The 27,980-nt window shown below is 39.0% G+C and overlaps 2 protein-coding genes across 2 annotated transcripts; both read left to right on the top strand.

The window, feature by feature from the left end:
- The first annotated feature begins 1,792 nt into the window (after positions 1-1,792).
- On the top strand, positions 1,793-27,940 carry LOC122022418 (la-related protein 6B-like). The gene is made up of 10 exons (XM_042580412.1): positions 1,793-2,251; positions 23,373-23,454; positions 24,915-25,009; positions 25,114-25,185; positions 25,267-25,346; positions 25,428-25,524; positions 26,067-26,114; positions 26,190-26,258; positions 26,950-27,090; positions 27,336-27,940. Exons 1-10 carry the CDS (start codon positions 1,817-1,819, stop codon positions 27,600-27,602), a joined length of 1,386 nt encoding a protein of 461 aa, XP_042436346.1. The 5' UTR covers positions 1,793-1,816; the 3' UTR covers positions 27,603-27,940.
- LOC122022408 lies at positions 13,274-16,430 on the top strand. The gene is made up of 4 exons (XM_042580400.1): positions 13,274-13,492; positions 13,593-15,209; positions 15,297-15,693; positions 15,777-16,430. The coding sequence occupies exons 2-4, from the start codon at positions 13,693-13,695 to the stop codon at positions 16,128-16,130; spliced, it is 2,268 nt and encodes a 755-aa protein (XP_042436334.1). The 5' UTR covers positions 13,274-13,492; positions 13,593-13,692; the 3' UTR covers positions 16,131-16,430.
- Positions 27,941-27,980: the final 40 nt, after the last annotated feature.

A 27,980-nucleotide genomic window follows, 5' to 3' on the forward strand; every position in this document is an offset into this window, starting at 1 on the left:
ACCATGAGATAAACTTACAGTATTAAGGGTCGAATCCAGATAAAAATTGAGAATATATCCTTCCCCATGTGACTGAGATAGGATCCTCTGTCTCTAAATTTTTCTGTCCCTATGTTTCCTTATCAATCGGACGGATCAGATTATATCTCAAGACATCATGACATCCTTAAAATGTATGTAATATTCTTGTGATGTGCAAGACATCCTTGAGATATAATCTGGTCTGTCCGATCGACAGGGGACACAGGAATAGAAAAATTTAGAGACAGAGGATCCGAACTGCATGTAACCATCTACAATTTCTTAATTTATTTTATTATAGATGATTTTGAAATTGATTATGTAGAATACTTAGAGTACGCATATGACTTTTGTCTCATTATTTGCTTAATCCATGATATAGCCGAGTGGTTCATTATATAATAGATTTATAGAAATAGATAAAAGTTAATTCATGAATAAATTTATAGAAATATCCTCTGTTGTGATGGTCTATTTGATTTTTTAATTTATCTTTATATATATATATATATATGATTGTGGAGTCAACTAAACATTTGGGATATGATAATTTCATAAAAATTATCTATAGAGGTAATGGATTAAAATAGAGTGAAATCCTATTTTTTCCCCAAGCTATTATATGCCGTGTCCCCTTGAAAATTAGTTTTGGTAGATTATTATAATTTTTCAAAATTAATTTTAGAAAAATGAATGATTAATGCCTTAAAATAACTTAGAGCAAATAATATGGCAAGATACTGACCCTTGAGCATATGAGAGCCTCTTACTTATTCTGCATTTACTAAATGGATAAGAACTCGTACAATTCACATATGCATATGATCCATAGGGCAACACATGCATAACTCTTGGATTAATATAAATCTTAACATCAAGAATATTACCAAGGTCGTTTTCTAAGTAATATGTGTTTTAATTTAGATTTATCTAATTCACAACCCCAAAAAAGATTGTTTATAATTAGTCGGATGAAATTTGAACAATATTATAAAGGTCGTTTTCTAAGTAATATGTGTTTTAGATTTATCTAATACACAAGCCAAAAAAAGATTGTTTATGATTAGTCGGATGAAATTTGAACAGTATTATAAATGTCGTTTTCTAAGTAATATGTGTTTTAGATTTATCTAATACACAACCTAAAAAAAGATTGTTTATGATTAGTCGGATGAAATTTAAACACCTAAATTATTAAAAAAATAATAATAATATAAACCTTAACCCCCAAATGCAATTGGTGCAACTTTAGCAATGTGCATTTAGAATGTAATTAAAAACGTCTCTTTCAAGTAATTGTTTCGTACTCTAATATTATTTTTCTTTAAAAAAAAAAAGAACAGGCTGTTCTTATACTTTATTCATTTAAATAGATATTAAAATTTTAAATAAATATTTTAAAGGATGCCTAGAAACGAAAAAAAAAGTTTATTGTTAAATTATTGTTTGATGGACGAAAAATACATACAAAAAAATTATAATTATTTTAAAAAAAATCTGCTATCTTAACTGCCCTAGAGCCGTTAAGGTAATTATTTTAATTAGTTAACATTATTACTTATAATAATACAAAATTACTTAATCACGTGCTAATTACCTGACTGTTTTATGTTCAAGTCCGAAGCGCCATTCGATGTAATCGGCAACTGCCACGTGGGGGTTATTTATTAGTCAGTGGCACTCTCGGAAATAAATTCAAAGTCGTGGCCCTTTCATTAACGAGAAGAAGGTCCAAGCAGTGGTATAAATATTGGACTAGTTGGAGCCCAAGTTGACTAGAGGGTTGTGCAGATCTATGGCCGACGGTATCCTGGTGCAAACCCTAGGGGACACCGAGGACCGCGCCCTCCTCTCCGGCTTCGGTGGCGCTGACGACCGATCTCCAACGGAGTCCGGTGATTCTTCCCTCTCACGATCCCTTTCTTCCAGCCGACTCAACGCCCAGGCAGCAGAGTTTGTCCCCCGCTCCTCGCAGCTCCCCGATTCTACCCCAGTGCCGATCCGTCATGGACATGCTCCTGTGGCTCACCCAGTGATGCACGTATTCCACCAGGCGCCTCCAAGCTCAAATTATTTTGCTCCCGGCTCGGGTTCGTTCGAGTACTATGGGGCTGCCCAGTCCGGCGGGTTTAGGGATCACGAGGGTGGACATACGAGTGCTGATCCTGAACGAACCCCTCTGGATAAGGACGAGCTTCCAGAAGAAGTTATCCAAAAGATCACGAAACAGGTTCGTGTGACTTTGCCTCAAGCATTTCATGAGTTTATATGCTTAATTTCCTTGTGATATTATCTATAGTGTATTAGAATTGACATTTATCGAAAGATTTATGGTGCTTCATTGGGTTTGTCAGTAAGTTAGGAGATGAACCTTTTAAACTGCTCGAGGGTTACTATAACGTGTTTTTCTTAGATAACGCAGCATCTAGCGTCATCAAATATTAATTGGCTTGATAAGACAACTCTACTAGACATATACCAATTGTTTAGCTCTCATGTGAAGTTTAGTGATTTGGATAGACTGGTTTACTTGAAGAAAATGGAGTAGTGAGACTATAGACGATAGAAAAGTAAATTTTGTTTTATTAACCAATTCATCATTGATCGGCCTGTTTTTGGACTTATGTTAGATGAATAGAAATTGTAGTATCGAAAGTGTTAGGGGATGGGGGTTTTGAATAGCATTCGTGGCTTTTTCATATTTTTCGTAAATCAATAGTATATGCAGTGGAAAAAAGAATTCAAAAGAAGTATCAACAGAGACAAAGCTAATACATTATTTTTTACTTGGTTCGGAGCATGTGGTGACTTCTACTCTAAGGTCCGCGATCATCGATCGCATTGTTGGGTTTTTCCAGTCGCAAAAACCGTTTTTTGCGTTGCAGAAATCCTGAAATTCTCATGCCACAGATCCGTGCGAAGATTAAAATTTCGTAAAACTTCGAGTATGAGTTTTCTAACCTAAATCTAAACTAGATCTACAAAGGAGAAGAGCTTTACCCTTGATGCGAAGTCCTTCGCTTAATCCCGCTCGTCCAAAGTTCGTCGAATCTCGAGAGTGTCAAAGTAGACACTCCTTTATGTGTATCCACACAAGCAAGAGATGGAGAGACCAAACAAAAGGTGTGCTAGTACCTTTTTAGGGTTCGGCCAAGGGAGGAGAGGGAGAGAAGAGAAGAGCTTGAGGAAGAAGATGACTTGAATGAAAAATCAATTCAAGCTTGTAACTCCACAAAAAGTGGCCGACCACCTTCAAGTGAGTGGTTATATACTCCATGGAATTTCAAGAGTAAAAAACTCTTGATCTCCCTCATGAGGTGGCACACCATGAAGTGGTCTTGATGATGTGGCACATCATCATAAGCCCACTTAATGCCAACTCACCAATGAGGTGGCAAATGGTCAAGTCAAACTTGACCCTTCATCTTCCTCTCAAGTCAAGTCAAACTTGACCACTTCTCTCCCTTGGTTGATCTAATCTAACCATTGGTTCAAATCAATTTTAATTTAATGAATCTCTATTCATTGAATTAAATTAATTAAATGAGTCTAAGTCCAAATTAGACTAACTTAACACATGAACCAAATTGAGTCTAACTCAATTAGCTCAATTTGGATTACTCTTAATCCAATTTGGTTCATCACATGAGCCTAATCCTTTAGGTTCATCAAATGAACCTAATCTCCATCTAATTGCCCTTTGTGTGTGACTCTATAGGTTCTTGTAACGTTTGCAATGCTCCTAAACCCATTTAGAAGCATAAGTAATGAGCGGTATCTAGCAACACATTATTACTACCCAAGTTACAAGAATGTTGAGATCCAACATCACCTTGTGACTACTAATTGTGACTCCTCACAATATATGACATTGTCCTTCTATCCTAGACATCTAGATTGATCAATATGAGGCATAGACCGTGTCATCCTCTAATCAATCTAAATCTTGAACTCCAAGTAGACTCACTCAATCAAATGAGCTCAATATCTCATATTCACTCATTTGGGCATGGTCATGCACTTCGTGGTCTCACTCTATCAAAAATATCGATGTCACTCCCGTCATATATGAAGGATAGATCCCATCTACATCACTCACATTTCTCCGCATAATTTGTTACATACCCAGTAATCGCCTTTATAGTCCACCCAGTTACGGGTGACGTTTGACGAAGCCAAAGTACGTAACTCCTTATGTAGGGAACCATGGTGATTTCAGGTCCAAGGACTAGTAGTCATACTAATAGCCATATGAGAAAGTATATGACACTCATATAACGATCCATGATACTTTCTCATGACGGGTCATTCAGTATACATTCTCCAATGCATACCCATGTGTTAACTTGATATCTCTATATCTATGACTTGTGAGATCAAGTCATCGAGTTGACCTACATGCTAGTCTCGTCGTATTAACATTGTCCCTGAATGTTAATACTTGACTAGGAATGATTAAGAGTAGTGTTCCCTATATCATCTCACTATCGATTTAACCAATCGATTGATATAGGTAAGAACCTTCTATTCAAGGACGCTATTATACTTAGTTATTTGGCACCAATACAAGTAAGTATAATAACCAAAACAAATGCCTTTATTTATATACAAGAATATGATACAATGAGTCCATACAACAATCATCAAATGATTGGCTCTAGGGCTTTAACTAACACGCATTTGTTAGACAATCCACTAATAATTTCGAATAAGTACAAGTACAAAGTGATAATATTTAAAAAGCTAAGAATTTTAAAAAACTAGTTAAGAATAACTAGAGATTTATACAAGTAAGAATTTTCAATTGCCTTTTTTCAAAGTTAAAATTTCTAAGTATAAAAACAGAACTTAGAAAAGGTTACAAAGTTAAAATTTCTAAGTTAAATTTCTCCCAAAATTTTTTTTAACTTTAAGCCCCTCTAGAAAATAGCATTTACTTCTTTTCTTTTTGAAAAATTTTAACTTTTGAAAACTAGCAACTTAACTTTTAATCTTTTTCTCCCCCCATTGACCTATATCAAAAATAATTTGCAAAAGAAATGTAAAGAACTCCTCAATTAATGCTTTATTTGAAAAACTAAAAATTCTAAAGATACAAATGCTTAAATGATTGTTTTGTTTAACGGGGAAAAAATTGCAAAAATGAAAAATTAGGTAAAGTTAATAGCATGAGAATAACTCTAGAGTCCAAGCATAAATGTAATTTGGAAAATTAATTAGGTTTTGAAAACTTAATTTGGTTAAGAATTAATTAATTTAAGTTTTAAAAATTAATTAAAGTTTTGAAAATTAATTTAAGTTTTAAAATTAAATTAAAGTTTTGAAAATTAATTAAGGTTTTGAAAAATTAATTTGGTTAAGAATTAATTAATTGAAGTTTTGAAAATTAATTAAAGTTTTAAAAATTAATTTAAGTTTTGAAAATTACTTTAAGTTTTAAAATTTAAGTTTTGAAAATTAATTAAAGATTAAATCTTGAAAAAATAATTAAAAAATTAGATCAATTGAATTAATTAGGTTTTAGGTTAGATTCAGTAAATTGATTAATTAAATTAATTAGTTTGAGTTAGGTTAAGTAATTGACTAGTTTTAGTTAGGTTAACTAAATTAATTGATTAATTTGAGTTAGGTTAAGTAAAATAATAGATTAGTTTGAGTTAGTTTATGTAAGTCTAAATTGATTAATCTTAAGATCTCACCAATTTCTAGATTTTCATTTCCTAGGTTTTTGTGAGATGTTTGATATATTGATATTTTCTTCAATTTAATTTGAAATCTATGGATTGATTTACATTTGAGTTAAGGTTAGGTTTAACAGTTAGTCAGTTAAATATTCATTTCAATAATCAGCTTCTAGGCTGGGTGTCAGAGCAACGATCACTTCTAGACAAAGTCTTTTATGGAAATTGAATATTTAACTTTCTTTCTGAAAATCCTTGGTATAACTAGTTAAGTGTCGATTAAGCCTAAGTCCTTATCTAACCACCCTAATCTAGGAAGAAATAAGGAAAATAGTAAATCAAACAATCAAGTAAATCTATCTAATAATAAAGATGGTCTTTTTATTGGTTTCTCTTGGATCATAGTCTCGATAAGGTCTATTAAGGTAATGGATTTGATCATTGGGAATTCAATATTGATTAAATCCAACTTGATTAGTCAAGTTAGATTTAGGGACCCATACTTGGACTAAACTTCTATTGGTTCGATTTACTAAAGATAAGTAAGATCTGAATCGATGTTTAGGCTTGTATCCGAGTCCAGATCGGTTGTATACGACCCTTTATTTTTTAAAAATCAGATCAAGGGTCTTGGAACCCAAAGTGAATTGTTCCAACGTATCCTTGAGTTCTTTGACTTGAGTTTTCAAATTAGAATTTTCTTCCTCAAGTTGTTGGACTTGAGTTGAAGTTCCAATTTGAATTGACTTGGTCAAAGGACTTGGGTTAGTCTCTTCTTTGAAGGCTTTGACATCCTTTTGGAGTAACTTGATCCGGATATTGGACTTGGCTAATTTTCTAGATAAGTAAGAAAGTAAATTATGCAATCTAACTAACGATGGACTTACAGTGGAGTTGGAATCGTCTGAATTGGATACGGATTCGTAGCTTTGCTCAGACTCAGCTTCTGATTCATTCTCGGACTCGGTTTCGACTACTTGTGCTTGTATTGGTAATGCCAGAAAACTTGTTCGTCCTCATCTGATTCGTCAGAAGACACAGACTATGTTGCTTTCAAGTCTTCTTTTCTTTTTGTTTTGACATTTCGACTTATAGTGCTCCTTCTGGTTGCACCTATAACAGGTCACTTCTGATTTGGGCTTCTTGGTTTGAATTGGACTCGACTGCTTCGTCTTCGTTTGTATCACCTTCATGATCTCTTGTTTGGTGAATCCCTTCTTCTTTTTGTACAATTTTCAAACTAGGTTCATGAGCTCGGCCATGATTTCGTCGCATAATCCGATTCATCTTTGGACTCAGGTTTGGTTTGGTACTTGTTCTTTGATTCCTTCATCTTGCTTGTACTTTGCAACCAAGACAATATCTTTTTCAATCGGAAGTGCATTAGGCTGTTCATGTAATTCGAATTCAGAAAATATTTCGTCTAGTCTAATATTTGAAAGATTCTTGGATATTTTGTAAGCATCTACCATCGATGCCCACAAAGTATTCCTTGGAAAAACATTTAACGCATATCTTATAATGTTTCGGTGATCCACATTTGGTCTGATCGCATGGAGACCGTCGAGCAAGTCTTGGATCCGAGTGTATAATTGACTCGCCGATTCATCATCCTGCATTTTAATATCATATAATTTATTTAAAATTAAGTCCCATTTACTTACCTTTGTATCGGAGGTCTTCGTATGCAATTCGATTAGTTTTTCTCATAAGTCCTTTGCACTTGTGAATGGACCGACTCGGTTCAGTTCGTCTTTGGTAAGGTTGCATTGGAGAGTCTGAGTTATCTTGGCGTCGACCTCGATCTTTTTCCTTGGCGCGTCCAACTTGTCGCAGGGGATGAGTACTCCGTCTATGATGGGGAATGTGAATTCGGTTTGAATAATGATCGACTTTTACCTGCGTCTTTAGGTGGTACTCTATCTGACCTTCCAGTATCCGAAATCCTCGTTGGAGAAACGAGGAAAACTTGATGCGATACTCCATCGGTACTATAACCTTCTTGATGGCCATTCGAAATCTTGCACACAAAGAAACGAGGAAAACTTGTTCCACTTGGTCTTGGATTAATAGTGTGGTATGAAAAGTATTGAACTCGAGTGGTGTTATACCAACTTTGAGAAACGTAAAACTCGATTTTAAAAAAAAAATTGATCGAAAGGGGTGATAGCATCAATTCTGATCGACTCTGAAAAACTCAAAAAATACCACGAAAAGAAAAAAAAACATGCTTGAACGGTGGTTGTACTGATTCAGAGTGGTCCCGCTTTGATACCAATTGTAGGATCGAAAGCGCTAGAGGGAGGGGTGAATAACATTTGTTGCTTTTTCACCTTTTTTGTAATCAATATTATACACAGCGGAAAGAAAGAATTCAAAAGAAGTATCAATGGAGACAAAGCTAACACATTTTTTACTTGGTTCGGAGCCTGTGGCGACTCCTACTCCAAAGCATGTGATCGTTGATCGCTTTCATTGGACAATCCACTAATAATTCTGAATAAGTACAAGTTCAGAGTGATAATAGTTTAAGTGCTATAAACAAAATTATACCGACAACTAAAGATTCAGAGATTTGTGCTTTTGGTTGTCGGAGCAGCAATGTCATGAAGTCTGCCTTTAGAGTTGCAAGAGAGTAAATCGTTAGAGTTGTTATGTTTGAGGTGCTAGTCGAAGTCTATTTTATAGGCCACCTCTGAGCGTCTGGACCGGTCCCGAGCACCCCCACGTGGTGTCCTCTTGTTGAAACTCTATTTAGCGACTTTTATCCTTACCCAGGCGCCTGGACCACTCCCTTGCGCTTGGACGCGACGTGTGCCAACCAATCGGAACGTGCTAACTCATCTGCATGCCTAGCTGAGTTCGACCCAGTTTGAGTGCCCAGACCCAGTCTTGGCACTTGGATGTCCGAGCGTCTGGACCTAGTCTAGGTGCCTGGATGCCCATTTTTTTTTGGCCAATTTTCCAACTTTGATTTCCTGCACCATAAAGTTAGCACCAAACAAAATATATCATTTTGATTGAATTTGACAGTCTCAGGACTGTCCGGTTCTAATTTTCGGATGTTTGTGAGACTCTAGGTCGAATCGACGTCTATTGTTCCATCAATGGGGAACGTGTCTTCACCTACTCTTCTCAGGTAAACTATGCCAAATCGATCGCCGTTTGGATTTTTGCTCAACATCCGAGACTTCAAGACTTTCTGTTTGACGTTTGATTCTTGACTCATCCAGTCTTCTGTATGGTGTCCGCGACCTTCAGGACTTTCACCTATTATCCTCGACCAGTAGGATTTTCCTCCTGATATCCTTGGCCTGCTAAGACTTCTGTCCAGTCCCTCGGACCAAGATTTCCTTGCCTAGCCGCAACTAGGGTTTTCCACCCGTCTAGTATTCATTAGGACTTTTACTTTGCCTAAACTCACTTAGGACTTTCTTACACACTCATATTTATTAGAACCGCAATAATTCTTAACTTTGAACCCTTTGTCATTATCAAAACTTGGGTTCGATGTACTTCCAGCACCGACAGAAATGAGTAAGGGAATAAGAGGTGAGAAAAATAAGAAAGGAAAACACCAATGTAGAGAGAAATGAAGCAAGAAAATGTTAATAGATTAGTGAAAACCACTTAATTTCTTGTTTCTATCAAACACAAGTGTAGAGAAGAGATGGGATCTAGAATATGTATCTCTGATCATAGTTGTGAAAAGTGCGCGCCTGGGTAGTGACCCATGCACAATACTTGAATGAGGCGCACTTAAGCATGCACCTTTTGAGAGGTTAAGGTGTGCTTAAGGCTCGATTTTCCATACCTTATTGAAATTTTTTAAAAAAATTTAAAGCCTAATGCATACCTTTAATTATCCTTTAAATTAATTAGATTGCATTAACTTGCATGCATGCGATATATTTTTCTTGCGTAACTCTTCCTCTCCCCTAGAAAATGAACATTGACCTTCCTTGGTCCTTGCAAACGTATTTAGTTATTTTACTTTGCGTGACTCTTCCTCTCTAAAAAATCATCATCAAACCCCCCCCCCCCCCCTCCTATTTCATTGATTTTCTCGGTGGTACTGATTTTCAAAAATCAACTCCATTTCGATGTTATATTTTGAAGATCAACATCACAGAGAAAATTAGTGAAATAGTTTGTGAATTTGAATGTTAGTGAATTTTATATGTATATTATTGTTTAGTAGTTTATCAAATATTTGAATTTTGTTAGTGAAATATTTCCTATATATGTTTCAGTTACAAAAGTTTATACCCAAAGCATCTTACTTCGGTAAGGTGTGCACCTCACCTTGCACCTAACGTCTCAGGCCCCACAGTACTTATGCGCTTTTGGGTGTCTCATGTCTTAAATAACTATGTCGCGTATTGTTGTTATATCCATTATTGGTAGAATAAAGGAGAAAAGGTTGTTTTATCTGTTCTCTCTAGCTATACCCACTCTTTCTATAACGACCCACCTTCTACTACTAAGTTGTAAGGCCGATCGCTATATTATGCTGTGCTAAATTACTATTGCGGAAATCTGGATTGATTAAAATTTTACTAAACTGATTACTGTAAAATCTGAACTTAATATTCTAGGTGTACCTAGGAGTTGTACACATGCTAGGGAAGATAATCTATGTCTCTCGGATGTCCTGCTAGCTGTAATCAGACATTTCAATCGATCCATGAATTGATTGGGCTGTCGGATCGATCGACCAGGATCGATCGACCTCGATCGCACGGAGGTATGGATCGGTCGCTGACCGATCCACAACCCATCTCGCTTCAGGTATAGGTGGATCGGTCCACCGACCGATCCAGAGTACACCGATTGGTCGGTAGACCGATCGATGGCTCACCGATCGGTCGGTGGCCGACCGATGCGAGCTTCTACCATCGTTAAGATCTCGATCGGCCGGTCGATCGATCCATAAACTTTACGATCGATCGGCCACCGACCGATCCAACAGGCATACCCAACTCGATCGATCTCAGATCGATCCGGTTTCGATTTCAATCGAACCCGATTTCAGACTAGTTCGTGCCAAAATCTCATATAAGAGATCTAAAAGTAATTGAAATAAGTTCTAACATCTATTAACTAGCATTCCAACATAATTATTAACAACTTAAACAAATCTTCCATGGTTTAAACATTCTAAGGTCCGAAAGTGCATAAAGGTACTTGAGAAAAGAAACTAAGTTCTCAATTGCTAAACTCCCTAGGATCTTCATTCCGTGTTCCCGCCACACACACCATCACTGCATTGACCTCCAGCCTTCCTCCGCTAGTCCATCTTTCCTTTACCCTTATCTGCAGATAAGGAAAATAGTATCTGTAAGCTTTAAGCTTAGTAAGAAACCATCTACCTCACTAAAACATGCAACGATGCAAACATGTTTTTAAAGAATGCTATTTGAAAACATGCACTGAATTTGTTAAAGCATGGCATACTGGAGTTACATGGCATAAACACTGAAACATGGCATGCATAATAAAATCTAGGCATGGAGCTATCTCATGGTATCAACTAAGAGAAACTAAACTGAAACTGAAACTAAAACTGAGTTAAAACTGAACTAGTGCTGATCTTAAACTATAATCACATAACTAGATTATGAGTTTGAAAGCTATTATCGTAATAAGTGAAAATACATAATCATGTTGCTAGTGGGCCCGACAACTGTACTTTGCTGTGCGCGCATCCCTAACTAGACCCGGGTTTGCAAGTCCCGAATTTAGTAGGGTTACTAGGTTGTCTGAACCTAGGGACGACTGTGGGAGCCCAACCCAATGGATATCTAATCCAGTACAGTGTCACTGAAAATAAAATACTGAATATAGCTACTAGTTGCTTATTTTGCTGTTTCTAGGTTATCTGAACCTAGAGCTAGGTTATCTGAACCTAGAGGCGACTGTGGGAGCCCACCTATTGGACCGTAATCCCATGTAAGCTGAAACTAGACTAATATACTGATTTAAATGCTACTAATGCATTTAACTGAGCTGTTAAAAATATCTGAGGTGGTATTTAGCTACACTAATCATTTTGTCGAACACTTGGTGTGCCCCAACTCTCCCCTCTAATAGGGAGACCACCTCTAGGCACCCGACAACGTCTAGAGCCTCCAACTGAAGGAGAATAACGTGTCTGGCCCATCTAGAGGTGCTCAACTAGATCCCTAGTCTGCGAGGAGGGTTTAAACACACCCTGGGCGCCGAAAAATCTGCATATAGCTAAACTAAAGGCATGCAATCAAACGAAAGCTACTTATACTGCAGGTGAGGGGTTTCTTACCTCCTGTTCGTAATTTCTTACGATTATAATCGCTAGGTTTCACGGAGGAGAGATCTCTTCAACGATCTTCTCGCGTCTATACGTTCCTCTCGCGGAGGGGAGCGCCCTCGTACCTTTGATGTTGCCGGGAGGTGCTCCTAGGGCCCTTGGCTTGGTGCGCCGAGAGAAGGAGGAGGAAAGGAGAGGAGCGGCGTGAGGTTAGGGTAAGGAGAAGAAGTTCACGGTGGAAACCAAAAATATCACCCTTACTTAATTATTTTCTATTTATATTAAGTGATAATTCTGGCCTAACTCTAATATAAATTTAATTGCCTCCCTTTCCTTTCAGCACGGCCCTGCTGGGTTCAACTGGTTACTAGTATTATCCGTAAACCATAGGTCTCGGGTTCAATTCCCGCTTAGGCCGTTTTCGTTTTCTAATTATTTTTGCTACTTCCGCTACTCTAAAAATTCCGGAAAAATATCTAAAAATTCTAGAATAATTATAGAATATTTCTAATATAGTTTTGAGAATTTTCGTGCGTTACATTCCCCTATACCTTATAAAAAGTTCGTCTTCGAACTTAGAATAATTCTGGGTACTTCTGTCTCATGCTGGCTTCTGTCTCTCATGTTGCCTCTTCATAACCTTGACTAATGGTACTTCCTTGTTCCGCAATTTCTTAACTGCTCGGTCTATTATCTGAATAGGCCGACTGTCATAGCTGAGGTCTTCGAGGATCTGTACCGACTGGGGCTCAATCAGCTGGGTGGCATCTGGGGTATGCTTCTTCAGCATAGAGACATGAAATACATTGTGGACAGCTGACATTTCCTGGGGTAGCTCTAGCTCATATGCTACCTTGTCCACTCTTCTGCTGATAAGGTATGGTCCCCAATGTTGTCAAAATCGCGAGTCGGAACGTAGAATCGCACGATTCTACGCATTTTTGGTGGCCTTCCGCGTTGCGTGCCCAGGCGGAAGCGGAATCTGGTGGAATCGTGCAGAATCGCGTGGAAGCGTAGCCGAAATCGTAGACTCGTAAGAGTCCAGCGATTTTACGCGAAATGTCCGCTGGTTTTCCAAGACCAGAAGGTCGATCGCAGCGATCGATCAAACACGGGTCCAAGAAACCCCGCTCCAAATAACACGTGCGTTTCTCCTTCAGAAAAATAGGGAGATCGGTCTGTGGACCGATCCACCTATGGCCTGATCGGTCCACAGACCGATCTGCAAGGGCCGATCCTTGATTTCCGCCTTCGTCACGTGTTTCTCACGAGTCGGTTGCCGTTTTCTGTGTGGGACAGAGGGACAGGGAGAGTTTCGGGACAGAAGATTTGATCTCAAGAAACCCTAACTTTCCTAAGTCGCGTCGCGAGCCATTGTCGCCGCAACTGCTGTGCTTCGTTCTTCTTCAGCAACCATCGTCTCCTTCACGTACGCGTCTGTCTCCTCCTCCCTGTGCGTCCGGTGTGCGTCGACCGGCACTGTGACTGACTTCAATTAAAGGTACGTCATCATCCGCCTCTGTCCCTTCTTCATCTATCTCATCTGTGGGTCTCTGTTCTTTACTTCTTTGGTCGTCTCTGTCCCGTCTGCATCTCTGAAGGCTGTTGGCCACGTCTGTGGTTCGCGAGCTGCTGTTGCAGTGTCGTTGGTGAAGCTGAAGCTGCGTGGTGGTGTTCTTGTTCTTCTTTAATTTCACAAAAATGAGTAGAGAAGCTAGTGTTGGTGGGTCTGGTGAAGCAAGCTCCAATAGTGGTGCAGCCATTCCAAGCGTAGCTTCCACAACTAGTGGAACTTCAGATTCCAAAAGATTGGCAGTGAATGCTCCTGGAAATAGATCTGATCCAGGTTGGAAACATGGAATTGCAGTTGATGAAAATCCAAAGAAAGTGCAATGCAAATACTGTCAAAAGGTGATAAATGGAGGGATTTATAGACTCAAGCATCATTTGGCAGGAACACAAAAGGATGTTGGAGCATGCAAGGCTGTTAGTGATGATGTAAGGAAGGAAATGTGGAAAATTGTATCCTCATTGCAAGAAAATTTAATAAAGAGGGCAAAGGAGATTGAAGGAAGATCAAGTGATTCAAGTCCTCTTGGCCAATATGAAGATGAGGAGGTGGAGGGTGCAAAAAGACAAAGGCGAGAAATTGCAAAGAATCCTGCTGATCTATTCAAGAAAAGGGGTGTGAGTAGTCAAACTACCATCAATGGCATTTTCAAGAAGAATTTGAGGGAGGAAGCTTGCCAAGGGATTGCCTCTTTTTTCTACAATAATGCTATACCTTTTCATGTGGCAAAAAGTGATGAATTCAAGAAGATGCTAGACTTGGTTGCAAGACATGGTATTGGCTTTAAGCCTCCATCCTACCATGAGATTAGAGTCAAGTATTTGAAACAACAAGTTGATTGCACCAAAGAAGTTATAGAGCAGCACAAAGCATTTTGGAAGAAAATGGGATGCACAATTATGACTGATGGGTGGACAGATAAGAGGAGGAGGACTATATTAAACTTCTTGGTTAATAGTCCTATGGGAACCATTTTTTTGAAGTCAATTGATGCATCTGATATATCTAAAACAGCTGACAAGATTTTCAAGTTGATGGATGAAATTGTTGAAGAAGTTGGTGAAGAGAATGTAGTGCAAATTGTCACAGACAATGCAGCAAACTACAAAGCAGCTGGGGAGATGTTGATGGGGAAGAGAAAGAGGCTATATTGGACGCCTTGTGCAGCTCATTGCATCGATTTAATGTTGGAGGATTTTGAAAAAAAGATACCAATACATAAAGAGACAATTGCACGAGGTAAAAAGATCACAACTTACATCTATTCAAGGACTGCGCTTATTTCTCTATTGCATCATTTTACCAAAGAAAAGGATTTGATTAGACCAGCCACTACCCGTTTTGCCACATCTTACTTGACTTTGGGTTGCTTGAATGACAATAAGGGAGCATTGATTAGAATGTTTACATCCAAAGAATGGAAATCTAGTCAATTTGCAAAGACTAAAGATGGAAAGGTTATTGAAAATGTGGTAATGGATAAGGACTTCTGGAAAAGCATTATTACATGCTTGAGGAGTGCTTATCCTTTGATCAAAGTCCTTCGTTTGGTAGACTCAGATGAGAAGCCTGCCATGGGGTTCATTTATGAGGAAATGGACAGGGCCAAAGAAAAGATACAAGCTGCCTTTAATGGTATTAAGAAAAGGTAACTTAATTTATTACTAATTATTAAATACTCGTATAAATTTATAATTTCTTGGAAACTAATTCAAATTTTTTTCTCACTCTTTAGTTACTTGCCTCTATGGGGAATTATAGATGCAAGATGGGATAATCAACTACATCGGCCTTTGCATGCTGCGGGCTATTACCTTAACCCTCAATTTCATTACAGTCCTAATTTTAAAGCTGACTTTGAAGTGAAAAGAGGAATATATGATTGTCTACAAAGGATGGTTGAAAGTATGGAAGAAGTAAAGAAGATTGATGCTCAACTGGAAGACTTCAAATATCGAAAGAAATTCTTTGGTAGTGCAGTAGCCACTTGTGGAATTGAAACCAAAACTCCAGCACAATGGTGGGAATCATATGGTTATGAACATCCTGAGTTGCAAAAGTTTGCTATTCGTGTTTTGAGCTTGACATGCAGCTCATCTGGCTGTGAGAGGAATTGGAGTGCATTTGAGATGGTATTGCATTTCATTCTTGAATGAAATTACCTAGTTGTATGTGATTATATGAGTATGTGTTAATTGATTTTGTTATTATTTAGGTCCACACTAAGAGAAGAAATCGTTTGAAGGCAAAAACGATGAATGATGTAGTCTTTGTGATGGCTAATTCAAAATTAGCCAAGAAGAAGGAATTGAGGAAAGTCAATGACTATAGCATTGATGACCTAGCTTCTGATGATGATTGGATTGTGGATGATAGTGAAAATTTAGATTTGGATGCTTCAAATGAAGATTTGGTTCCAGTTGAAGAAGGACCTAGTAGTGGAGCACCTCATGATGATTTGGAGCTGCCTAGTTATGATGATGATGAAGTTGAAGAAGGTGGAGATGCCATGGAGGATGCTGGAGATGAAGAACACATGGAGGATGATTATGAATTCATGAATTTATGAAGTTTAGACTTTAGAACTTGACTATTATTTTTCATGTTGTAGACTTATATGTTATCTAAAATTTGTGACTTGTGACTTATTTTATGTGTGGATTGTAGAAGACCTTATAAATGTTTAGTTTAATCAAATGTTTAATGTGTTTTTGAGGTTATTAATCTTATGTATGTTATTTTCTATGAGTATATATATGTTTATATATAATTTTACATTTTGGTAGAAACTTACGATTCGTGTTACGATACTACGAGTTTACGATTCTACAACTCCCTTCCGTTTCAACGTAGAATCTCGATTTTGACAACCTTGATGGTCCCACATATCTGGGACTTAGCTTGCCCTTCTTCCCGAAACGCATTACTCCCTTCATGGGAGCTACTCTGAGAAACACTGAATCCCCAACTGAAAACTCTAAAGGTCTGCGCCGTGTATCAGCATAGCTTTTCTGGCGGCTCTGAGCTGTCTCTATCCTCTGGCGGATCTGCTGTATAGCTGCTGTGGTATCTGCCACTAGATCTGTCTGAAGTTCTAGTTCTTCTTCACCACCTCATATCGCAGATTGAGATCTACACCTCCCCATGAGAGCCTCGTAAGGTGTCACGCCGATAGTGGCTGATAGCTGTTGTTGTATGTAAATTCTGCTAGACTCAGATATTTGCACCAACTTCCTCAAGTCTAGGCACGTGCCGGGCATATCCTCAGTACACGATTTACTCGCTCCGCATCCGTCTGCATGCGGATGGAAGGTCTGCAAACTTTAATTTCGTGCTCAAGAATCGTACACACTCCTAGAAGTGTGATGTGAACCTACTTGTCTCTGAAATAATGGTTCGTGGGATTCCATGTAGTCTAACAATCTCCTCGAGATACTGAGCTAGTTCCGTGGAATAGGATATTCGATAGCTAGGAAGTGGGTGATTTAGTCAACAGTCGACTATTACCCGGATGGTATCAAAACCATTCGTGGTTCCGGTAATCCCACTATGAAATCCATAGAAATGTCTTCCCACTTCCATTCCGTATTCATATGGGCCGCAAACTCCCCTGGTCTCGATGTTTTCGCCTTAACCCTCCGAGTTAGGCGGTGTGCCGATATCGAGCGACATCTCTCTTCATCCTGTGCCACCAAAATGTTTCTTCAAGTCCCGATACATTTTGGTGCAGGATGCATCGCGTAGGAGTCTTGTGAGCCTCATCTAAAATCCTCCTTCTAAGTTCCTCCCGATCCGAACACATAACTGTCGCCAATACAACACCCGCCATGGACACTCAATTCTCTACTACGATTACGCTAATTCTTGCTTGGTTTTCTGAATTTCGGGATCCTGCTCCTGAGCTGTCTGGATGTCACCAAGCAAGGTAGACTCTAATGTCATAGTAGAGAGCTGTCCGACTATGAGTTCGAGACCGAAATCTGTGATATCCTTCTGGGGGTGGTGACATGGCTGCTAGAGATAATAGGGCATCTTGGACTTTCTGCTGAGTGCATCTGCTACCCTATTTGCTTTTCCTGGGTGGTAGAGGATGTCTATGTCGTAGTCTTTGACCAGCTCTAGCCATCTGCGCTGTCGCATATTCAGATCCTTCTGAGTGAAGAAGTATTTCAGACTCTGATGATCTGTATACACTCTGCACTGAGCTCCATACAAGTAATGTCTCCAAATCTTGAGAGCGAACACTACTGCTGCCAGCTCAAGGTCATGAGTAGGATAATTCCTCTCATAATCCTTGAGTTGTCTGGAGGCGTAGGCGATTACCTTACCGTCTTGCATCAGCACCGCTCCTAGTCCCAACTTAGAGGCATCACTGTATATATCAAAGCTATCTGCGTTCTCCGGTAGAGTCAGAATAGGTGCACTGGTCAATTTTCGTTTTAGCTCGCTGAAGCTTCTGTCCACTGAAATTTCTTGTTCTTTCTGGTAAGAGCTGTCAGTGGGGAGGCTATCCTGGAGAAGTCTTCTACGAATTTCCTGTAGTAACCTGCTAATCCCAGAAAGCTTCTGATCTCACTGGCGTTCTTGGTCTTTTCCAGTTACTCACAGCTTCTATTTTACTAGGGTCTACCATGATACCATCTTTTAAGATGATGTGACCTGATGTGACCCGGGAAGGACACCTGATCTAACCAAAATTCATATTTCGTGAACTTGGCGTACAGCTGGTTCTGCTGAAGGGTCTGCAATACTGTTTTCAGGTGCTCTGCGTGTTCTTCCTGAGTTCCTGAATAGATAAGTATGTCATCGATGAATACGATAACGAACTTATCTAAATATTCCCTGAATACTCTGTTCATGAGGTCCATGAAAGTAGCTGGAGCATTTGTCACGCCGAAGGGCATGACTACGAACTCGTAATGTCCGTATCTAGTCCTGAATGCTGTCTTGGGTATATCCCGTTCTTTAACTTTCATCTGATGATAACCTGATCTGAGGTCTATCTTCGAGAACACTGCTGCTCCCTTTAGCTGATCGAACAGGTCGTCTATTCTGGGAAGAGGATACCTATTCTTGATTGTGACTTGGTTCAGTGCTCTGTAGTCTATGCAAAAACTTATGCTCCCGTCCTTCTTCTTCACGAACAATACAGGTGCTCCCCATGGTGAGTGACTAGGACGGATGAAGCCCTTGTCAAGCAGCTCCTGTAGTTGCTCATGAAGTTCCTTCAGTTCTGCTGGAGCCATGCGGTAAGGTGCTTTGGAGATAGGATTTGTACCGGGAATGAGCTCTATCTCAAATTCGATCTCCATAGGGCTGGTAACTCTTCAGGGAAGACTGCTGGGTAGTCACATACGACTCGGACCTCTGCTAGCTGTTGGTCCTGTCTGGTGCCGACTACGTGTGCTAAGAACCCCGTACATCCCGAATCCATCAACCTCGTGCCTTCACAGCCGAGAGAAACTTGGCTTTTCTCCTAGGTTCTCCGACAAATTGAATCCGCGCTGCCGGTTGGAATATGACTCTCTGTTCTGACACTCGATGGAAGCACCGTATCGATCAAGAAGTCCATTCCAAAATGACATCGTAGTCGGTCGTATTTAGCACGATCGGATCACGGAAGAGTTCTCTGTCTATAATGGCACTGCTCGAGCCGGTGCGTGGATGCCGTAATTTCTCCTGAAGGCGGCGCGTAAATCCGACTCGAGAGTACCTCGAGATATTGCTAACTTCTCGCAAATGCCACGGATATATATGAATGGGTTGCCCAGATCGAATAAGACAGCTATTTCTTTGGAAAATATTAATCGACCAGTAACTGCCGAGGCATTTGCTCGTCCTCTCTCGTGAGTGAGTAGATCCTCGCATTCATTGTGGCTGAATCTGCCCTGGCCGATGTGTGGACCATCTAAAGCGGCTGCATCTGATGTAACTGAGCTGGCCTCCTGAATCTGCTGTGGCCGAGGAAGACCGATCTTGTTTGGGCTTGGCCATGTGCCTTCTTGTCCACATTCAAGCATCCTCGTGTGCCCTTACGACAAACTCGGGATGGAATTTCCCAAGTAGCACACTTTGGATAACTGGGTTCTTTGGTGGTCTTCCTTTGGGTAACTCCACGGTTTGCGCTTGTTCTGAGTTCCCTTTCCGATTAAGCCACGTGGGGCCGTGGCCTTCTTTTCGAGTGCCTGAGCCTCCTTGACCTTTAGCTTCCGAGAGGACTTGCTTCTGCTGATGCTATTCTGGTAATGCTCGGTGATTAGAGCACTTTGCCACTAACTCTTCGTGGTTTGTGGTGCAACGCCACCACCACGTTAATCGCTATTTCCGCCTCGGCATCTTGAGCATCAACCGGATTCATTCCTTCGTCCGACTAATTACGGGCATGGCAGGCTAACTGTTGAATTTCTTCACGGCTTCCTCGTGATAGGTTGCTCGACGAAACTCGTGAACTCGTCGTAGTGGTGGTTCGTGACCGCGTGTGAAAGAATTCCTCGAAGAACTCCTTCTCAAGTCAGCCCACAACATCGTTCACTGGGCGCCGCTTAATTCTCTCCCACCACATACGAGCGTTCACCTTTTCGTGTTCTGGCCAGTCCCGAAGCTCCATCGTACTCTCCGGTGTTTTGAACTAGGCTTGATCCCATGGTTCATTGGTGCTTGAGAAGTTCTCTTGACTCTGCCACTGGATCGGATATGCTTCTCTCTTTGCCTCTACTGCTGCTGTAGGCTGGATCGGTGGAACCTCTAAGACCACCGGAGTCGTCGATGGTTAGGTGACTGTGGGAGTATTGATTAGCCCCGAGGGTGACTATCTTCCATTGCTGCCTAGCAGAATCGAGCCACTTGTAAGGTGGGAGGCACCGAACCGCCGCCTCGTCTGGGGCTCGAGTCGGTGTCCTTCTAGTGGCCCTCGTGCCATTTCTAAGGACATGGAGGACGGGACATGCATAACTAATACAATCATAATTGTATAACTATTGCTATCATGTTATATACTATCACATACTTACATGCATCAGTTATCTATAAACATGAGCTATAACAAGAAAGCAAGAAACATAAATAAAGTAGAGGTATTCTTACTTGGAAGCTGCAGGTACAATGCTGATGTGTGTGTAGGAAGTATGAAAACTGCTCTGATACCACTCTGTAACGACTCGCCTTCTACTGACTAAGCTGTGAGGCAGATCGCTACATTATGCTGTGCTAAATTACTATTGCGGAAATCTGGATTGATTAAAATTTTACTAAACTGATTACTGTAAAATCTGAACTTAATATTCTAGGTGTACCTAGAAGTTGTACACATGCTAGGGAAGATAATCTATGCCTCTCGGATGTTCTGCTAGCTGTAATCAGGCATTTCAATCGATCCATGAATTGATTGGGCTGTCGGATCGATCCAGTGATCGATCCAGCTTAATACTCGCACGGAGAAAGCTTTGGATCGGTCGGCTGACCGATCCACAACCCATCTCGCTTCTGTATGCGGCTGGATCGGTCTACCGACCGATCCAGGAGTACACTGATCGGTCGGTAGACCGATCCAGTGGCTCACTGATTGGTCGGCTGACCGATCCAGTGGCTCACTGATCGGTCGGCTGACCGATCACTGGCTCACTGATCGGTCGGCTGACCGATCAGTGGCTCACTCGATCGATCGGCTGATCGACTGGGTTTCTAATTTCGAATCAGAACCCTGATTTCAGCACTAGTTCGTGCCAAAATCTCATATAAGAGTTCTAAAAGTAATTGAAATAAGTTCTAACATCTATTAACTAGCATTCCAACATAATTATTAACAATTTAAACAAATCTTCCATGGTTTAAACATTCTATGGTCTGAAAGTGCATAAAGGTACTTGAGAAAAGAAACTAAGTTCTCAATTTGCTAAACTCCCTAAGGATCTTCATTCCAGGTTCCTGCCACACACACCATCACTGCATTGACCTCCAGCTTCCTCTGCTAGTCCATCTTTCCTTTACCCTTATCTGCAGTATAAGAAAAAATAGTATCTGTAAGCTTTAAGCTTAGTAAGAAACCATCTACCTCACTAAAACATGCAACGATGCAAACATGTTTTTAAAGAATGCTATTTGAAAACATGCACTGAATTTGTTAAAGCATGGCATACTGGAGTTACATGGCATAAACACTGAAACATGGCATGCATAATAAGATCTAAGCATGGAGCTATCTCATGATATCAACTAGGAGAAAATAAGCTGAAACTGTAACTGAAACTGAGCTAAAACTGAGCTAGTGCTGATCTTAAACTATAATCACATAACTAGATTATGAGTTTGAAAGCTATTATCGTAATAAGTGAAAATACATAATCATGTTGCTAGTGGGCCCGACAACTGTACTTTGCTGTGCGCGCATCCCTAACTAGACCCGGGTTTGCAAGTCCCGAATTTAGTAGGGTTACTAGGTTGTCTGAACCTAGGGACGACTGTGGGAGCCCAACCCAAGTATAGTGCCACTGAAAATAAAATACTGAATATAGCTACTAGTTGCTTATTTTGCTGTTTCTAGGTTATCTGAACCTAGAGCTAGGTTATCTGAACCTAGAGGCGACTGTGGGAGCCCACCCATTGGACCGTAATCCCATGTAAGCTGAAACTAGACTAATATACTGATTTAAATGCTACTAATGCATTTAACTGAGCTGTTAAAAATATCTGAGGTGGTATTTAGCTACACTAATCATTTTGTCGAACACTTGGTGTGCCCCAACTCTCCCCTCTAATAGGGAGACCACCTCTAGGCACCCGACAACGTCTAGAGCCTCCAACTGAAGGAGAATAACGTGTCTGGCCCATCTAGAGGTGCTCAACTAGATCCCTAGTCTGCGAGGAGGGTTTAAACACACCCTGGGCGCCGAAAAATCTGCATATAGCTAAACTAAAGGCATGCAATCAAACGAAAGCTACTTATACTGCAGGTGAGGGGTTTCTTACCTCCTGTTCGTAATTTCTTACGATTATAATCGCTAGGTTTCACGGAGGAGAGATCTCTTCAACGATCTTCTCGCGTCTATGCGTTCCTCTCGCGGAGGGGAGCGTCCTCGTGCCTTTGATGTTGCCGGGAGGTGCTCCTAGGGCCCTTGGCTTGGTGCGCCGAGAGAAGGAGGAGGAAAGGAGAGGGGCGGCGTGAGGTTAGGGTAAGGAGAAGAAGTTCACGGTGGAAACCAAAAATATCACCCTCACTTAATTATTTTCTATTTATATTAAGTGATAATTCCGGCCTAACTCTAATATAAATTTAATTGTCTCCCTTTCCTTTCAGCACGGCCCTGCTGGGTTCAACTGGTTACTAGTATTATCCGTAAACCATAGGTCTCGGGTTCAATTCCCGCTTAGGTCGTTTTCGTTTTCTAATTATTTTTGCTACTTCCGCTACTCTAAAAATTTCGGAAAAATATCTAAAAATTCCAGAATAATTATAGAATATTTCTAATATAGTTTTGAGAATTTTCGGGCGTTACACTTTCCCATTTGGAATAAATGGAAACCACTCCCACACTTCTTGCTCAGCTGTTAACTATCTAACCTACCTGGTTGTCAAAGGCACAATTTTCTCTTAATCTAATTATTTGATTTCAGATCATTATCATCTTATTTACATGTTTTGTTTCTCAGACTGGCAGTTGTTTTCTTTTCTGTCTGTGTGTTTCTGCCTTATTGCTCTCCTGAGTACTCAGCTCTTTATAAAAATATTTTATATTTGTTGTATGCATTTCATCAATAATTTTTTGTGTATGTAATCTGTCTCTTCTTGAAACTCAATATTTTTTGTCATGGACAGGTTGAGTATTATTTCAGTGATGCAAACCTTGCTACAACTGAACATTTGATGAGGTTTATCAGTAAAGATCCTGATGGATTTGGTAAAAAAAAATTCTGAACATTGATTTTTGATCTTTTTTCTTGTTGGCTTTCATTGTGATGTAATAAACTTGTCCAGCTCCTTTCTGGCAAGGAATGTATTCCTTGTAGACGTTTTTTTTCCTTAAGTATGCCTTCAAATTGTTGCATGGAGGGTTTGGGGATGGCCTTTAATTATTGGGCACAACCTGACTCAGTTGTTGTGTTGTTTAACTGAGCTTGGTACCTTAGTTGCAATGCATATTGTTGTTCCTTGATTAATTATCATAAATAAAAGCATTACTACCCTGCACTTACAACATACATTTTTTGATAAAGGTTTAAAATTTGATTGGTCTGGTCAAGATGGTACTTTATTGGTAAAATTATCACTATGCATTGACAAAACAAAAAATCAGCAGGTTTGACTCCTTGATCTAGCTTTTTCCAATTTCACCTCTTTAATTTCCTACTAAATCCATTTGTTTGCAGAAACAAAAATATATCGAGTCATAGTCATTTGAATTAATATCCCAGAAAAACTAGAAGAGTTTTACTATTTCTATTTGTTATATTTTTAAGTCTTGAATCAAACCAAAATATCTCTAATTGAGTTTTTTTGAATAGAGTTGAATTCGGTTTATTTATTGCACTTCTTGTGATTCTAACACTAGTGGTAGTACAACTTTGTTCATGCTCTTTATCAATTCAACATAATTAGTAGGAATTTCCTTCGCTCAAAATCTACCAGAAGGTTATCACTAGTTCTTTTCAAGTCAGACAAATTATTTATATATTTTTATTTTTCCTCGATATTTGTCCACTAGTTGTGTGTGTGGCCCTGCATGGCGGGAGCTTCGTGCATTGAGCTGCCTTGTCCAGTAGTTGATGGTTAAAAAAATAACATATTAGTTGATCTTCTAGGCATAAAATTAAATTCATTTTTAGATATTTTTATTTCATCTCTTTCTCAATGGACCTTTCTCAAAATTTAATAGTGGGTTCATCTGTTTACTTCCTTTATAATTTGAAGAACATTGCACACATAATAATATGCCTTGTATGTGTGGTTTCTCATAGAAGATAAATAGGAAGTACTACTATTTGGAACTGGAAAGTAATAAGTGTAACTTTTATATGATAAGATGAGAGGAAGCATGTTGTTAAGGTTGTTTGGACTTGATGAAAGGAAATCAATTTAATTTATAGTTACACCAGTTGAATTAAAGTTGTTAAATGGTGAGATCAATGAAAACTTTAGTTGACTTAATAAAGGATGTTGATTAAACTATTGGAACTAGTATGACCTTTTACTGAGCTGAAAAACATGAACCTTGTGTTCCTAATCAAATGATTAACGGTTTTAGTTTTCATTTGACTGGTTATGCAAACAGCATGGACATTCTGAATATTTTATTTTTCTAAGATCTATGCGTGAGGAATTGAGAAGTCAGGTCTGAATGTGATTGTTTCCTCTTTGCAGTGCCAATATCAGTTGTAGCAGCATTTAAGAAAATCAAATCCTTGGTTCAGAACATCTCACAGCTTGCTATGGCACTCCGAACATCATCAAAACTGGCAAGTTTTTCTAATAATATTTAATTTCAGTTGATTTTATTGAAGACATCGTATCAAATTTTTCTTTAGTGGCTTTAGTCTTTATATTTTGAGTCAAATTACAGGTTGTAAGTGATGATGGGAAGAGAGTTAGGCGTCAACAGCCTTTTACAGAATCGGACTTGGAGATGTTGCAGGTGAGAATTTAATCAGGTCTCTATGGGCTTTCTCAGCTAGATCCACAGACTTAAGCTTTTCAATTTTTTCTGTTCATCTAGTCTCGCATTGTTGTGGCTGAAAACTTGCCTGAGGATCATTGTTACCAGAATCTTATGAAGCTATTCTCTTCTGTTGGCAGGTAAATCATCTTGATTTTTTTTTAAAATTTTTTGATACTGTATAACTTTGCTACTTAAATAGCTTGATCTATGTTATCTAGTGTGAAAACAATACGAACATGTTATCCACAAACTGTCAATGGAACAGCTGCTGCAAATAATAAACTGACAAGACTGGAAATGCTCTTTGGCAACAGAGTAAGTACTTTGATCCTTTTGTTGTACAATTGCTAGATTACGTTGTCAATGAGAATTTGTACATTTAAGTTTTAGTGCTTGATTAGTAGATTATTATGATTTGGTTATCCAACTCAGATTGTTATGTATATATATTGGAAATTTTAATATATCCCCTCTAGGTTTATATGTTTTTTTGAATATGCCCTTAGTTTTAAAATTACCAAAATGGCCCCCAGAGTTTAAAATCATCAAAATGGCTCCATCGCCAACTACTGACACCTTAAGTGACTTAGTGGAATGATGATGTGATAGTTTTAACTCAAGGAAATGAGGGCACATGTTTGCCACGTCAAATTATTTATTGTTACTTATGGCTGTCAATAGTTGAGAGCCAAAATTATAAGAGTTTTGAAACTATAGGGTGCATTTTGACTATACAAAGAAACTTCATTATGTTTGCCATGGAGTATATTATTTAACAGTCTTCAAACTTCTCTCGTTCTTCTCTTGTTTGTTGTATATTACATGCTGATGTTTTTGTTCTTGTTGTTTCTTTGTAGTTGCATGCATTTGTGGAGTATGAGACTGTTGAAGATGCTGGAAAAGCAGTATGCTTGATGATCCTACCTTTTCGACATTTTGTATTTTCTAAGGTAGGTGACTAATTGTGTTGTGTCATGCAGGTTGCTGAACTCAATGATGAAAAGAACTGGAGAAATGGACTCAGAGTTAAACTGTTTCCCAAATTCATGGTAATCATTGGCCATCAATCATGTTGCTTTCACTTTAACTGCAAACCTCCTTGCATTCTCCCCTTGTTTGTCTTATTTATTTATCTTTTGGTTTCACTTTTAGTATAATTCAAAACATTCTCTTGTTCTACAGTCGCCATTCCCCTCTTTTTTGATATCAAGGGCTAGCGTAGCAACTGCTAAGATAGTTTAGGTTATCTGTGACGATATAGTTATGGCTGGTTTTGATTATTTTGGTTTATCTTGCTTTATAGTTATTATATTTGGGGTAATCACTAATCAGTTGTAAATATGCTGTAAATATGAACTAATATTAAATGTAACATATCCATGTATCCATTCCGAAGGGTGGGTTTTAAAGGAGATCAGTAGTTCTCTCGGCGATATCAGATCCACTTACCTATTAGGTGGAAAGGTGCATGAATTGAAACGAATACAGCAGTCTTATTTACTGAGCTGCATTGCGTTATCAGTGTACACAGTACATAATCCAAACTCATGGCAGTAGCAGTTCTTCATACAAGGTTCTCTAATAGGTTACAAAAGGAAATAAACAAATTTAGTTTTTTTTTTTCCTAATAACATTTCTTATGTATTAACTTAGCAAATCTCACTGGTATTATATTTCTTTGTTATTAGCTGTTTGGTTATTTTATTCTTTTACAAATGTTACTAACTTCTTCAAATGAAGACGAAACATGGACCAGTCCGGGGAAGAAGAGGACAGGAAGGTGATTTTAATGGAGAGGAGGATGTCTCGACATCAAACCAATTAAATGAAAGGCTGGTTGATGATGCCTATCACTCATCTGAAGTGTCACATGATCTTGAGGTAAGCATGCTTGTTTCATTTGCACCATCAAGTTTCACAGTTTTTCATTGGACACTTTCTATAAATTTAGAACTTTATGAATTCTTCTTTGGGTTTTGATCAGTATTTCTTTGCACAGTTCAGCTGACCTTTGGATATATCTTCTCTAATAAACCTGAAGCAATTTTAATAGACACCAGTCATTTTGTAGCTGTTCAAATATGATATTCTAGTCTATTTTCCTAACACTGGTTAAGTATGGACAGAATGATGAGAATTTCAATGAAAAAGATGGATCGCTAAGACGAGGGAGAGGCCGGGGCCGTGGAGGGAGACGAGGTAGAGGCCAACATCACAACAATAATCGTGGAGGAGGCCATCTGGTTGGCACTCCACCATCTAGCCATTCTATCCATTTTGATCGAGAACAGATTATTTCTAACAAACAACCTCCCGGTCCTCGGATGCCAGATGGTACCAGGGGTTTCACCTTAGGTCGAGGGAAACCAGTAACCTCTGCTACTACAGTCTAAAGGCATTCTACGAGTGTTTCTGAGATTCCGTTTTCTTATGTGCATGTTAATATATTATTATTAGCCAATCCTCGACTTTTGGTGCCAATACATCCTTCAGAACGTGTTGGACTTTATTTTGGGGTTGAGCTTGAGTTGGTAGTGCCCGCTTTGTGTTCCTACGTTTGATGGTCTTATATCCAAAGAGAAAAAGGGTAAATAGTATGTTGGTGTTTTGTGCTCAGACCAAATCAATTATATTAGAAGTGTTATGGATGATAATAGATGGTAAATAAGGCAAAAACTTTGTCAGATTATTTGATTTAAATTATTATTATTAATATTATTTAGTTTTGCAACCTGTGGGCTGTACTTAGATGCAGTGTCTTTGGAAACGCA

This window comes from Zingiber officinale, chromosome 1A, assembly GCF_018446385.1.
Source record: "Zingiber officinale cultivar Zhangliang chromosome 1A, Zo_v1.1, whole genome shotgun sequence".
In the NCBI taxonomy this organism is placed as follows: Eukaryota; Viridiplantae; Streptophyta; class Magnoliopsida; order Zingiberales; family Zingiberaceae; genus Zingiber; species Zingiber officinale.